The sequence below is a fragment of the Ipomoea triloba genome, chromosome 2 (assembly GCF_003576645.1).
Source record: "Ipomoea triloba cultivar NCNSP0323 chromosome 2, ASM357664v1".
NCBI classification, from domain to species: domain Eukaryota; kingdom Viridiplantae; phylum Streptophyta; class Magnoliopsida; order Solanales; family Convolvulaceae; genus Ipomoea; species Ipomoea triloba.
Genome location: NC_044917.1, coordinates 7,487,822 through 7,500,733, shown reverse-complemented (window position 1 = coordinate 7,500,733; position 12,912 = coordinate 7,487,822). Strand labels below are relative to the sequence as shown.

Genomic DNA, 12,912 nt, shown 5'->3' with positions numbered 1-12,912 from the left:
AGTGTTCAAAATTTTTGACTATTTTGACCGGTGATTTAAATACAAAATTCGAGTAATTATAATAGTGGTGGAGTCTAGCTCACTATATTTTTGTTCATAAAATTCCTTTCTAAGTTTCACCTCTTAACATATTATTGTATCATATTATTTTAGCTTAGGTTGTCCATAGTTGACCAACCCAAACCAAGAAGCTAAGGTCAATAGGTTGCTTCCACCGAGAGTCAAACTTGTAACTTTATGATTACATACCAAACTAACAATATGACTAATTTGCCTGGATCAGAGTTGTTCCCACTTCTTTTTTTTTTTTTTTAAATTACTATGTGTACTCTTTTTTATGACATCTAGTGATGAGATTAGCGTATCTATCTACGATATCTAATAAATATAAAATAATGTGATATAGTATGGGTACAAGAATCTCCCAAACACTTTTATCAATATTTTGTTGTTGCTATTTACAAAGCTTTGATGATATGATGAAGAATCCTATGTTTATTGTGTGTAACGTTAAATCGGTCCTTTTTGCCTTTTAAGGGAGTGATTCAATGCATTGTATCTATTTATTGATTCATAATTGAGGGCAAGAAGATTTAACTTGTAATCCTAGTTTTGTCGTTTGAGAATCATATATCACTTATGCTATGAGATATTTAATTTTGGATAGGGTTGGCTAAGCTTCAATTTTTATTTTTATTTTTTAAAATACTATACTTTCTATAATTTCAAATTTATTTATTTACTACTCCATTTCCAGGATTTAAATCTAAATTTATATTATAGAGTAAGTCTTGTATAATACTTTTCTATGGACCACATTTCATGTAATTTGAATTATATTAATTACTATCCACACTAGTTAATGCTTTAATTTACGAAAAAAGTGTAATCACTACCTCTAAAGATCACGAGGATCGGCTCATACCAAAAAGACCAATAAAGAATTTTATAGAGAGTTGAACTTGAATTGAAACCTTATGGTTATGTTACCAGGCTAATTGATCGGTTAACTCAGCTGGGTTTCCCAATCAACACTTATGCTTAGTGCTACTGCTCACAATATACAAAATATATCACAAGTAAATGTAACCAATATAAATGAGACATGTGCCAATCAACATTTAGAAATTCTCCACTTTACACATATAAAATTGTCTTGTAGAGCCAGCTCAGTTGATTCGACCGATCACCTTAAAATCTTGTTCCAACGGTAGTGTGGGAGTTCAGAGATGATTAAGGCCTCTTGTGCACAAAATGCACATGTAATTGGGATACTGATTGCCAATTATATCTTTTATAATTAGAGTAAGTACTATTTTTTGCTTAAATTTAGGTAAAGAAATAGGTAATAATTAGTGAGTGATGAGAGGATAAAATGCGTGGCAAAAAGGGGATCTATGGTTGTGGATTAACAAATCCAAAATGAATGGAATTGAGATGTGAGACGCAGTCGCCATGTTTGTGTTCCATGGTGCTTGAAGATTGAGTTGAAGGCATGGCATGGGGCATACAATTAAATTGGTAAAACAAGAAGACAAATGTGGATGATATGATCGATATGATTATACAGTTGCTTGCACGACCTCCACTACACAAACACACCAAATTCCCCTTTGGCCTTATCACCAACATTGCATCTCTTCACCCGATCAAACCCCACTTTCTCTTTCTATACCACTTTAATTTCCACATTGTTATATTTGAAAGAGTTAATAATTGATATTGTCACTTGACTATAGCGAAATTATTGATTTAATCATCGATTATCAATCTTATCCAATTAAGTTCTCAACTTTGAAAATCTTACCTAATTTTATTCTCCCGTCAATTTGAGTCATAGGATGATTATATTCATGATAGTCAATTTCAGATGTAGAATGATAATGGAGGACGAAAATACGACATGTGAAATAAATATATACATCAAATATGGGTTTAATACGATATGTGCAATACGACACTTGTTACTCGCTCTTCTGTACTAAATTACAAAATGTGCATTTGCCTAATTGGATTTGCATAGTTGCAAATTGGGTATCAGTAGGTACATGAAACTTTTTGTTCGATCACCATAGACGATGCGAATGTTGATTTTAATTACAACATGGGTAATTGACAATTAGACAATACAACCGTTCGAAAACAAAGTGAAAAGCTTAAAGAGAACTTGAAAAATATAGTATTGTTATTGCTCTTTTTAAGAAGAACGCGTTCATTACCGATTCTTTTTAGGGTATTTATACTGTTGAGTTTGTCACATATAGGGATTAGGAATATGGGCCTTTCTCATATAAGGAATAAGAACGGTTTGAGTAGACCCATTGTATATGGATTATATGCCTATAAATACATTGGTTGTAACCCTAGGATATTGTATCACCATCACCACCATCACCATCACTATGAATAAAAGATAGTTTCATTCCCGTGGCACATTGCCGAATCGCGTAAATCTTGCCTTCTTTAAATATCTTTATGCCATTATTATTGTTTCTTGTTCTTGTTAATCTCAACAAATTGGTATCAGAGCACTATTGAGATGGCCCGTTCAAGTACAAAATTTGAGGTATCAATGTTTGATGGTACAAGGAATTTTGGATTATAGCAGTCTAGGATAAATGATTTGTTGGCACAATAGGGCATTTTGAAAACCTTGAATGTAGCGTATGCAGAATGTAGGACAGGGATCTGTTGGTGAAAGTTTGTGTGCTAAGGAGAGTCAGGATCATGGAAGGAAGCAAGAGAGGGATAATTTTGGGAAGAGAAACTCTAGAAAACACTATATTATAGTGAATGTGATGTTCTAGTAATAACTAGTGACAAGATTGAACATTGTGAAGAGATTGGACACATGAAAAGAGATTGTCCAAAGTTAAATAAGCAGGAGACTGCGAACGTGGTACAGGTTGATAACTCAGATTATAGTAAATGTGATGTTCTAGTAATAACTAGTGACAAGATTGAACATTGTTTGGACTTGTTAGATGTTTCTAGATGCTAGATGAGAAGGTGGTGAGGGGCGCGGTAGTGTTGGGCAGCGCGGATACTGGTCGTGGACCTGATATAAGCCGGATGCAGGATGTCAACTGAACGGGGCAGTTAACATGAGTCATGGCTGGTATAACAAGTCGACGGTTGAGGGTGAATGACTTGGGACAAAACGGTTCGTGTACATGCACTGAGAAACATTTGATGAATCGTGGTGGATAGCTAGTTGGGATGAGCATGGTTGTTCCTACCCATGTGTATATGTGAGATAAGTCTTTTCTTCTAATAGACATATTCGTAGAGGTGGAGATGGTGAGATAAATCTGTTGCGCCCGCGGAAGTGGGATAGATCAGATTGCAACAATAATTTGAGAAAGAAAAATAAATGAGGCACAGATTTTACGTGGAAAACCCCTAAACAAATTAGGGTAAAAACCACGGGCAAGGGTAGAAGAATTTCACTATGAGAAAATAGGAGTTACAACCACTCTCTAACTAACAAGGAGAAAACAAGGATAATTCTCTCTTGCTAGGAAGGAGAAATACACTCAACAAACTCTCTAATATCTCTAGTATATGAGGGAAGAATAGAATGATTTGGGATGACAAGAATGACAAATGATCTCCCTATTTATAGTTGAGAAATTGGGGTCATTTTGTAGTTAGCCTAAAATGTAGGGACCAAACAATAAATATTTTTGTTCAAACTTTGTAGGTGCCTAACTCTTGGACTTGCCTAACATTCTTGATCAAACTTTGCAACTTGCCTAACCATTGTGGCTGCTGCCAAATTAATCCATTTGCCTAATTCTGCCGACAAAATCTTTTCTCCTAAAGCCCCTAAAGGCCATATTCGCCAAGGTGGAGATTTACTGAATCGTCTTTTCTCGTAAAGGGCATATTTGTAGAGGTGGATACGGTGAGATAAATCTTTTCTCCTAAAGGACATATTCGCCAAGGTGGAGATTTACTGAATTGTCTTTTCTCCTAAAGGGCATATTCACTAAGGTGGAAATTATTGAGTTTGTATCATATAAGAATTAGGACGTTTGATTGATATTCTAATGTACAAGGAAAACAATTTCTAAAACAATAATAATAAAAAAAACAATCCTTAAAATTGGTCCAAAATCTTCCATATGCACTTTTCATAAATGAGATTTCATGTTCCTCGAATTTCATACTATATTAAACTAGAGCTGATCACTTAAATCAAGTCCAACTATTTGAACCGAGATCAAATATTAAATCGGTTGTATCCAGCCCCAACCCATCACTACTTAAAAGTTTAAGCATAGCTTAATTATATATTACCGCTTTCAAAAAAAAAAAAAAAAAGCTTAATAATATATTACCAAGAAGTCCATTCACATTTCACTCTTCATCAATTGTGTACTTATGGAAAACAACAAGCAGGTAGCTTTTAATATATATAGAGAGAGAAGAAGATCTCTCTCTAATCTCTATCATATACATACATCGCTCTCTCAAAGAAAATGTCAATAGTGTTGTCTCTCTCCTTCACCCTGCCACCTCTGTCTGTCTTCAAGGCATTGGCCATTGTCTCTGCCCACCTGCAAACTTGTGTCTTTGTTTCTTTCTCTCTCTTTATTACAACCAGGGAACAACTTCTGAGTACTAGAAAAAAAATCATCATTATTATCCTCCTGTTGTGCTTTCTCTGTTGTGATACTTTTGAACCATCCTTCATAGCTACACCTTTTGTCTTCTAACTCCTTTAATCCTTTCAGTTTAAAAAAAAAAACAAAAAAAATCCTTTATCTTCCTGTCACTGCTACCAACTAATTCATTCTACCCTAAACTGGAACTAGTGAACTACCCTTTATTTGCTTTAAGGGACAAGTGTACTATCATTTTTTTTTAATCATATTATATATATATATATATATCTTCTAATTTTATTAATTTTTAATATTAAATCAGTGCGTTATTAAACTTTTACACTTACAATTAAACTAGTGAACAAAAAATATGTGCAATTGAAGTATTAAACACCAGAAGTTTGTACAGTTATGGTAAATATTTCAATCATAAATATTTTTTTGTTACATATGTGTGTTTTAATTGTACGAGCAACAAAATTAAAGTTTACTAATATGCATGTTTGATTTTTTTGTCAAAAGAAATAATTAAATAAAAATTATGACTCATATTTTGTTACAAATCAATCAAAGCATGTTGAGAAAGATATAAACAACTCTCACATGTAAAAATATTAAAATCGATCACCTAAATTGTGTAGTAATATAGAGGAAATGATAAGTTTTGGAAGACAAGTTAGGATAGTGAAAAGTTTTGCGAGGGTAACTTCTAAAGATATTGTTATTTTAAGATAAATATTGATTGAAATGGTTGATCCATGGAATTAGGAAGAGTCTAATTCATGCAATTAAGGCGACGTTAAAATTGACCCGCATGTACAGTTGTCTTTATCATTTTTAGTGCCTACAAAGCCATTTCAAAACAACGTTACTTCCATATGTTTATGCAAATCAAATTAAGCACAATGTACTTTATAAAGGAAATTAGCAATAGTGTACTGTGCAAAAGACCTTGTGATCTAGTGGCACACGGTGTCCCGGAAAACACTCTCACATGGATGATGGGAGTGGGTTCAAGTTGAGAAAGTAGCTATGAACAGATACTACATTGCTGGGAGTGGGTTCGAGATACTACATTGGTGAGAACAATTTTTTCGAAAAAATTAGGGTGTGTTTGGTTGATGGTTTAACAATCAGGAATGATATCAAAGTCATTGCTGTTGTTTGGTTGATAGGTTTTTCCTAATAAAATAAGGGTTTCATTTCTCTCCATCTTCCGCTTCCCCAACTATTAATAATCATTCCCATCCACCCTACTACGAATCATGCAAAATACTTTCATCAAAACACATTACCACTACCAACAGTACCAAGTATTTGATACACATTCCAATTCCGATTCCCATGTGCGAATCAAACACAACCTTAGTTAATATTATTTTAGAGTACTTTTTTTTTTGAAAATATTTTAAAGTACTATTGTCTCTATTACATTGTAGTATTTGTTCATCTATGTTTCTCAACTTGTTGAAGTACAAAGCGTCCACTGAAATAAATTAATTAATATGTTTGACCTTATCTTAGAAAACATAAAAGTTAAATTATTTAAAAAGTTATTTCTAAAAAAATTAATTTGTCCAAACTTTTTCAAATAAAATATCGTTAATATCCCATAAACCTTTCCTACCTGTAAACAACAAAGAGCAATAAAGGACAAAAAGAAAAAGCATTTAGAAAAAAAAATTAGCTAAAAAAAATATTTCAGCCACCCTTGGCTTAGAGAGTTTGAGCCGTTGAAATTTGAATAACTTTTCATCTATCAAAATCACATATATAATGGATCCAAACTTCCCTTTAAAATGACAAGAAAAATATCACATTTCAAAAAAAATAATTCTTACAAATAAAAAAAGATCATATCAAATATGCTCTTTTTAGAAATAGAGTATTGCTATACCCCTTCCTTATATCACCTACACCTTTTCCCTCATTTTTTTTAAGGTAAATGTAGCTATTCCATTAATTCATAACATAAAACGTTTACATCAATGAAATGGTAAATCATTCCTTACAGTTAGACATAGAAACAACTTTTCTAACTATGCTATAGAAAACTTGAATCGCAGACTGTTTCATAACTATGAAGCTATGTTCCTTCAGGGAGCTTAAAGCTTCATCAAAGATCTGGGTCTTCGTCATCATTTTTTTTTTTGCTCGCCCAGGATAAGACCAACACTTGTCGAAACCAAACTAAACGATTTATGCTAATGAAAATGAAAAGCTCGTGAAAGTAACGAGAGGAAAATTGCTCGTGAAACTAACGAGAGGAAAACACAATAATAGAAAAAATAAAAAGTGGGTAAAGTCAAAGTAGGGTTGGGATCGGAGTTCAAGACTCAAAAAAATACTTGATATTATATTATTGATTTGATTATTAATTAATTTTCTTTTTATTTTTTCAAGTAAAATAAAAAGTGGGTAAAGTCAAACTAGGGTCTTCTTGTTTTATTTTTTTGAGTGTTAATTGGCTGATATTATTGATTTGATTATTAATTATTAATTAATTTTCTTTTCTAATTACTTGTGATATCAGCCAATTAACCCTCAGAAAATGAAAATCACATCAAAAAGGAAAAATATGAGATGGATAATTCAGTAAGAGTAAAAAGTATTTTTTAAAAAAAAAATATTATTACATTTCGTACCGATTTATAAATTAATCTTTTCATTTTTTTGAAAGAAAAAATAAATTAATCTTTTCATAAGAGTATTACTTTCTCTCTCTCTTTCTCTCTATATATATATATTGTAAATTGTAATATCCTTATAAGTACTAGAATCCGTGCCGACTTCATAGATACTTCTGTGTTTCAAATCATTCTAGTGAAAGAGGATAATTACAAGCCTAGCACTAAAAAGTTTATTATTATTATATTATTATATTTAAGAATTGGAAGAGAGATAGATAGAGTGTAGAGTGTGTAATCTATTCTTCAACTTTCTAACTTTATGGGAGAAATTGAGTTGGGGATGGATATGTAAACTTTACTCTTTTCCCTTTTCCTTGAGTTTAGCAAAAGACTGAGAGAGATCAGATTACTTAACTCCCAGACAAATTACAAGTGACATAAAGTTGGTTTGCTTTTCCCTGAAAATAATGTGTGATGAGAACCCAAACAATAATAATTAATGATAAAGTTTGGGGTTTGGGTTTGGCATAGGCTACAGTTTTGGTAGATCAGAAATGTTGTCATGGCCTGGGACTTGGGGTGAGCAGTTTTTCTGCCAGGAAATGAGACAACAAATTCCCACATAATAATAATGGCGGATTGGATCGGAGCTGGCAAACATGAAAGCTAAGGATTATATTTTGTAGTTTTTAAGAAAAGAGAAAGAGAGACTTCCTTAAAAGTTTGTACATGGCTAAATTTAGTCTCCATCTCTAATCAACAACAGTTAAGAATCTAAATTGTGACAGGCGAAGTAGGAGGGATTACACAACAGAACCACAATAATTTTAATGATGGGGTTAAGCTAGGTACGATGAACTTAATTAACATGATCTACCACTAAAAAAAAGATCACAAAAAACAGTGGTTGTTTTTTTTTTTTTTTTTTTCCCTTCTAGATACCCAATGAAAGATACTAGTAAAATCTCATTCCATAATCCCACAACTGGGTTTCTCCTTTTCGATCAATCCATTTTGTTGCTCCATTGCTTTTGGCCCGGGACCCATTTCGGGCACTTTGGGCTGAAGTAGCTCCGCACAACCCTGGAGTTCAAGAGCTCAACAATGGGCGCAAATTTGACGCACCGAGGGGTCTTGTACTGGTTGATCGACGCGCCTAGGGAGATAGCATAGTCCATCAGCTTATCAAAGGTGCCGGGCTCCACAATCTTGATCTCCAGAGCTCCGATCGACTTATCGGAGACGCGGCCCTGCCGGTACACGCTGTTGAGGGACTCCTCGACGGTTAGGCAGCAGTCCTCGAAGACTGAGGGGGGTACCGGGGTGGACCCGCACGCGCTCACGCTCAGCTCCCAGAACAGCACGTAATGGCCCGGGATCGTGGCCGTGTCGGCGTAGCTGGTGTACTCGGTGAGACGCGCGTCGAATGGGATGAGATGAGTGACGGCGTTTTTCACCGCGTTTTGCAGCTCGACCTCGTCTGTCTTGTCGGAGTCGATGCTCAGGACAACATTTTTCCGGCACACGAAGTTGAACTGTGGGGATTTGTTCTTGAACCCGGCCACCCTCAGCACGTCCCCGACCCGGTACCTATAAAGCCCTGCCATTCCATTTAAACCAATCTATTACCAATCAACCATAGGGAGAGGGAGATGGTATATAAAATTAATTAAGTAATTAATTAATTACATTTACATTTACCAGTATAAGTAGTGACCACGAGCTCATACTCTTGGCCGAGCTTGACATCGGTTAAATCAACGAGCTCTTGCTGTTCCTTCTCATTGTTGCGGTGGACGGGCAAGAACTCGAAATAGGCCATGGTGGGGATGAGGGTATACGAGACCTCGCTGGGCTTGCAGAGGGGGTTAAGATTAACGCCGAAATAACACTCCGAAGAAGCATACATTGCACAGACAAGAGGGAGGCCATCGCTGTAGTAATCGAGAGTGGGTATATACTGCGACATAGTCCCCGTCACAATAACATCCACATATTTGGTGTTGGGCCATAGGCGCGTTATGATCCCTTTCCAGCACTCTTTCTTACACTCGCCCTGCACGAAATCCGCCAAATCCGGGTCCGGTTTCAGGAGGACCTTCATCACCGCCTCCCTCACCGACGGGTCGGTGATCTCCGGGCTCAGAGTCCCGGACCGGATATCGTGGCACAGAGGCGCCCAGTGCTTCTCCAGGAAGCGGATTGCGCGGATGAAGCCGGAGGCGAAGACGGCGCCGACCCGGACCACTTCCTTGTGGAGGCAGAGGCCGCAGAGCATTTGGGAGTACATGCTCTGGTAGGAATCGGAGCAGAGAATGGTCTCGTTGGGGCTGGTGTAGTTGGTGTAAGGATCAGGGGTTCTGTTGGTGAAATGAGAGCTCTTGTAGTACGAGGTTAAAACAGGGCGGGCTAGGAGACCGCCCGGGGTCTTGGCCTCGGATTTCACGAACAAGAAATACATTCCTTTGCCTTTCTCCAACCCGGGCAGAAATTGGCTCATAATTGGCATCTGAAGACTGTACAGCAGTGATCTCCTCCCCATTTCGTCTGCAATTGTTGGCATCAGTTTCCTCTCCCCTCCTGACGTCCCAGAACTGCATATTCATAAAGTTTATCAGAAAACATAGAAAGAATGAAACCAAGAAAAAAAGATGGGTGTTTTTGGGTACCTTGTTAAGAACTCAGTTATGGGGTGGGAGCAGAGAATGGGGGATTTATCGCCATTGGCGATACGGGTGATATCAGGTTGAATATCTTCGTAGGTGATGACAGGCATGGTTTTCTTGAAAGTGTCTCGGTCGGTATGACCAAAAAGGCCATGGCGCTGCAAATACTCAACATGGGCATTTCTGGAGAGGATTTCGGATAATACTTTCCTCTGGACCTCATCAGCGTTTGTGGTCACCTCTTCAATGAATTGAAGAGTTTTCCGGTTCCTCTCGGCGGCATCGTTGTAGTCAGTGACCTTAGGGATACTCTTTGGTGCTTCAGGCATGGTTGTTTTAGCGCTTTTACAGCTCTAGTGAGGAAGAGAGAGAGAGAGAGAGATTTGATGGAGAAAAAGGTAGAGCTATGGTGAGATGAGAAATATTTGCAGGAGAAAGAAGAAGAAGAAGGAGAAGATGGATTTTTGGGTGTGGGGGGAGAGAAGGAACGGATGGGCTTTATATAGAGTGACTGGAGAGGAGATGGCTGTGGTCCAACTTTGGTCTGTTTAAAAGTGCAGATTAATAGTGCCATTTTTTTTTCACTTTCTTTTTTCTTTTTTCCTTATCTTCTTCGTTTTTTTTTTTTTTTCATGGTTTAATTATCTATTGAAAAATGCAATCTTCACCAACACTTTTGCACTCAAAATAACACCCTAACGTGATTTCTTATAAGTGCCCTATAAATATTTTAATTTACTTTTGCTCATTCTGGCAAGTAATCCATGAAATTACATACAATTTTGTTACATAACGTACAAGTTATCAAGAATTATAAGTAAAATTACAAAATCTGATCTACAAAAGCATGTCACGCGAATGGATGTTTTTACTCATAAATTTTGGTCACGCGAATGGATATTTTTACTCATAAATTTTGGTCACGCGAATGGATATTTTTACTCATAAATTTTGGTCACTTAAAAATTATGTGACAAAATTTAATTGAGATTTCACTATATTTCTTATCAAAGGATAAAAAACAAGAAAAATAGATGTCATGCACCTATAGTGACAATTTTTATAATTGTTCTTAAATAATAGAAATAGAGCGAAACTCGTGGGATTAAAAGTAACAATAATAAATATTTATTAATTTCAAAAAATCTAATAAGAAATTTATGATGCTGATTAGTAAGAATGCTGAACAAAGTGATGGTATTTTGGGAGAAGAAAAGTGATGGAATTTTGTAGATACAATAATTTTATTTTCATTATATATATATATACATACATATATATATATATATATATATATATATATATATAAAGGTTATCATCTTTTTTGATTGTAATAGTCGATATTCTTTCTACTTTACTTGGTAGATTTTTTTTAAAAAATAATTAATTACTATATTTAATGTATTGAGATTCCTAATTATTGTTTGTCCATGGAAGTTGTTTGTTTTATTGGCCCAAAGTGAAAAGAGTACCCATCAGCTTTGGGAACTTTATACTACAAATTAATGCAGCCTTATCCATTCCCTTATTTCTTTTTACTGGCTAAAGTTAAACATGTGTGAACATGTTCTTGGACGGTTCTTAATTTTTATAGCAATATATATATATATATATATATATATATATATATATATATTTGTTGTCAAGGACCTTGTAGTCTAGTGGCATCAAATCTTTTCCTTTATATGGGAGGCGGTGGGTTCGAGCCTCAGTGCAGTCAATATTGACTCGTGAGAAAGTAGTTATGAACAGATACTATATTCAAAAAAAAAAAATATATATATATATATATATATATATATATATATTTGTTGTTTAACAATATTATATATTTATAAATGAAAATGTACAATCAAGTTCTATTGTTTAAAAAAAAACAATCTTATTATAATCGTTGTTGGTATGATTTGGTTAATACTATTATAAATTAATTTAATAGAATCATGTTTACAAAGTAAAATTATGTGAAAATTTTTATTTGTATTTTAACATTAATCATGTTGATCAATATTGTAGCCGTCATTTCAATAGTATAAGTTTAAACTTGGTAAATTTTATCCTTAACATTTTTTTAAAAAATACTATACTTTAGATTTTAGGAATAAGGGTCAAATAGGTCATCTAACGGCACACGATAATATAATTAGGTCACTGAATTTTAAAAAAAAAATTATAATTGAGTTCCTAAACTAACTCATTTCATACAATTTGCCCAATTTACAAGTTTTTAATAAGTCACCCTAAATTGAAATTATTTTTAAAAAAAAACCTTAAAAATAATTATTAAAAAAAAACACAGTGTCTCCCACATTTGGAAGCAGAGACGAAGTGTTTCTTTATCTCTAGAGGGAAACATTTTGTTATATTTTTTTTAATAATTATTTTTTATTTTTTTAAAAATCATTTAAATTTAAGGTGACATGTTAGAAACCTGTAAATTGGACAAATTGTATGAAATGGGTTAGTTTAAGACTCTAATTACATTATCGTGTGAAGTTCGATGGCCTATTTGACAATTATTCTTAGATTTTAATATTGCTTCGTGGACAGAGCAACATTTTTCATTAACAAAGGAGCATTAAATGTCTCCCATATAAATAAGAAACATATTAGCAGAGTTTACTCCGTGCATACTCTTGAATAGTAATTGTGAATTTTTCTCATCATTCAAAAAAAATTATTATTTAGATCATGGTTTGTACTAAACATTTTATCTAATGATAAGATATGTAATAACTTTATATTATTTAGTTATGAATTGATTATATAAAGTTAAAATTTAGCAAAAAGTTTTCTTTTAAAGGTCATCCTTCTACCATTGTCTTAATTAGTACTCCAATAATTAAATGACAGATAACCCTATAGAATCACCTAATCTTTTGCTTGTCTTAATGTCTTAGCTTGCAATACAATTGTGGTCAAATTTATATTGAGAGGATAATTGGGTAATTGCATAGTCTCCGATCTAATTCGGAACACTTTTGATTTAACTCGAAGTAGTCAAAG

General features: G+C 34.2%; 1 protein-coding gene across 1 annotated transcript; it reads right to left on the bottom strand.

The window, feature by feature from the left end:
- Positions 1–7,896: 7,896 nt before the first annotated feature.
- Positions 7,897–10,362, bottom strand: LOC116010399 (indole-3-acetic acid-amido synthetase GH3.6). Its single transcript, XM_031249792.1, has 3 exons — positions 9,910–10,362; positions 8,942–9,834; positions 7,897–8,840 (listed from the first exon to the last, which is right to left on the bottom strand). The coding sequence occupies exons 1-3, from the start codon at positions 10,233–10,235 to the stop codon at positions 8,245–8,247; spliced, it is 1,815 nt and encodes a 604-aa protein (XP_031105652.1). The 5' UTR covers positions 10,236–10,362; the 3' UTR covers positions 7,897–8,244.
- Positions 10,363–12,912: the final 2,550 nt, after the last annotated feature.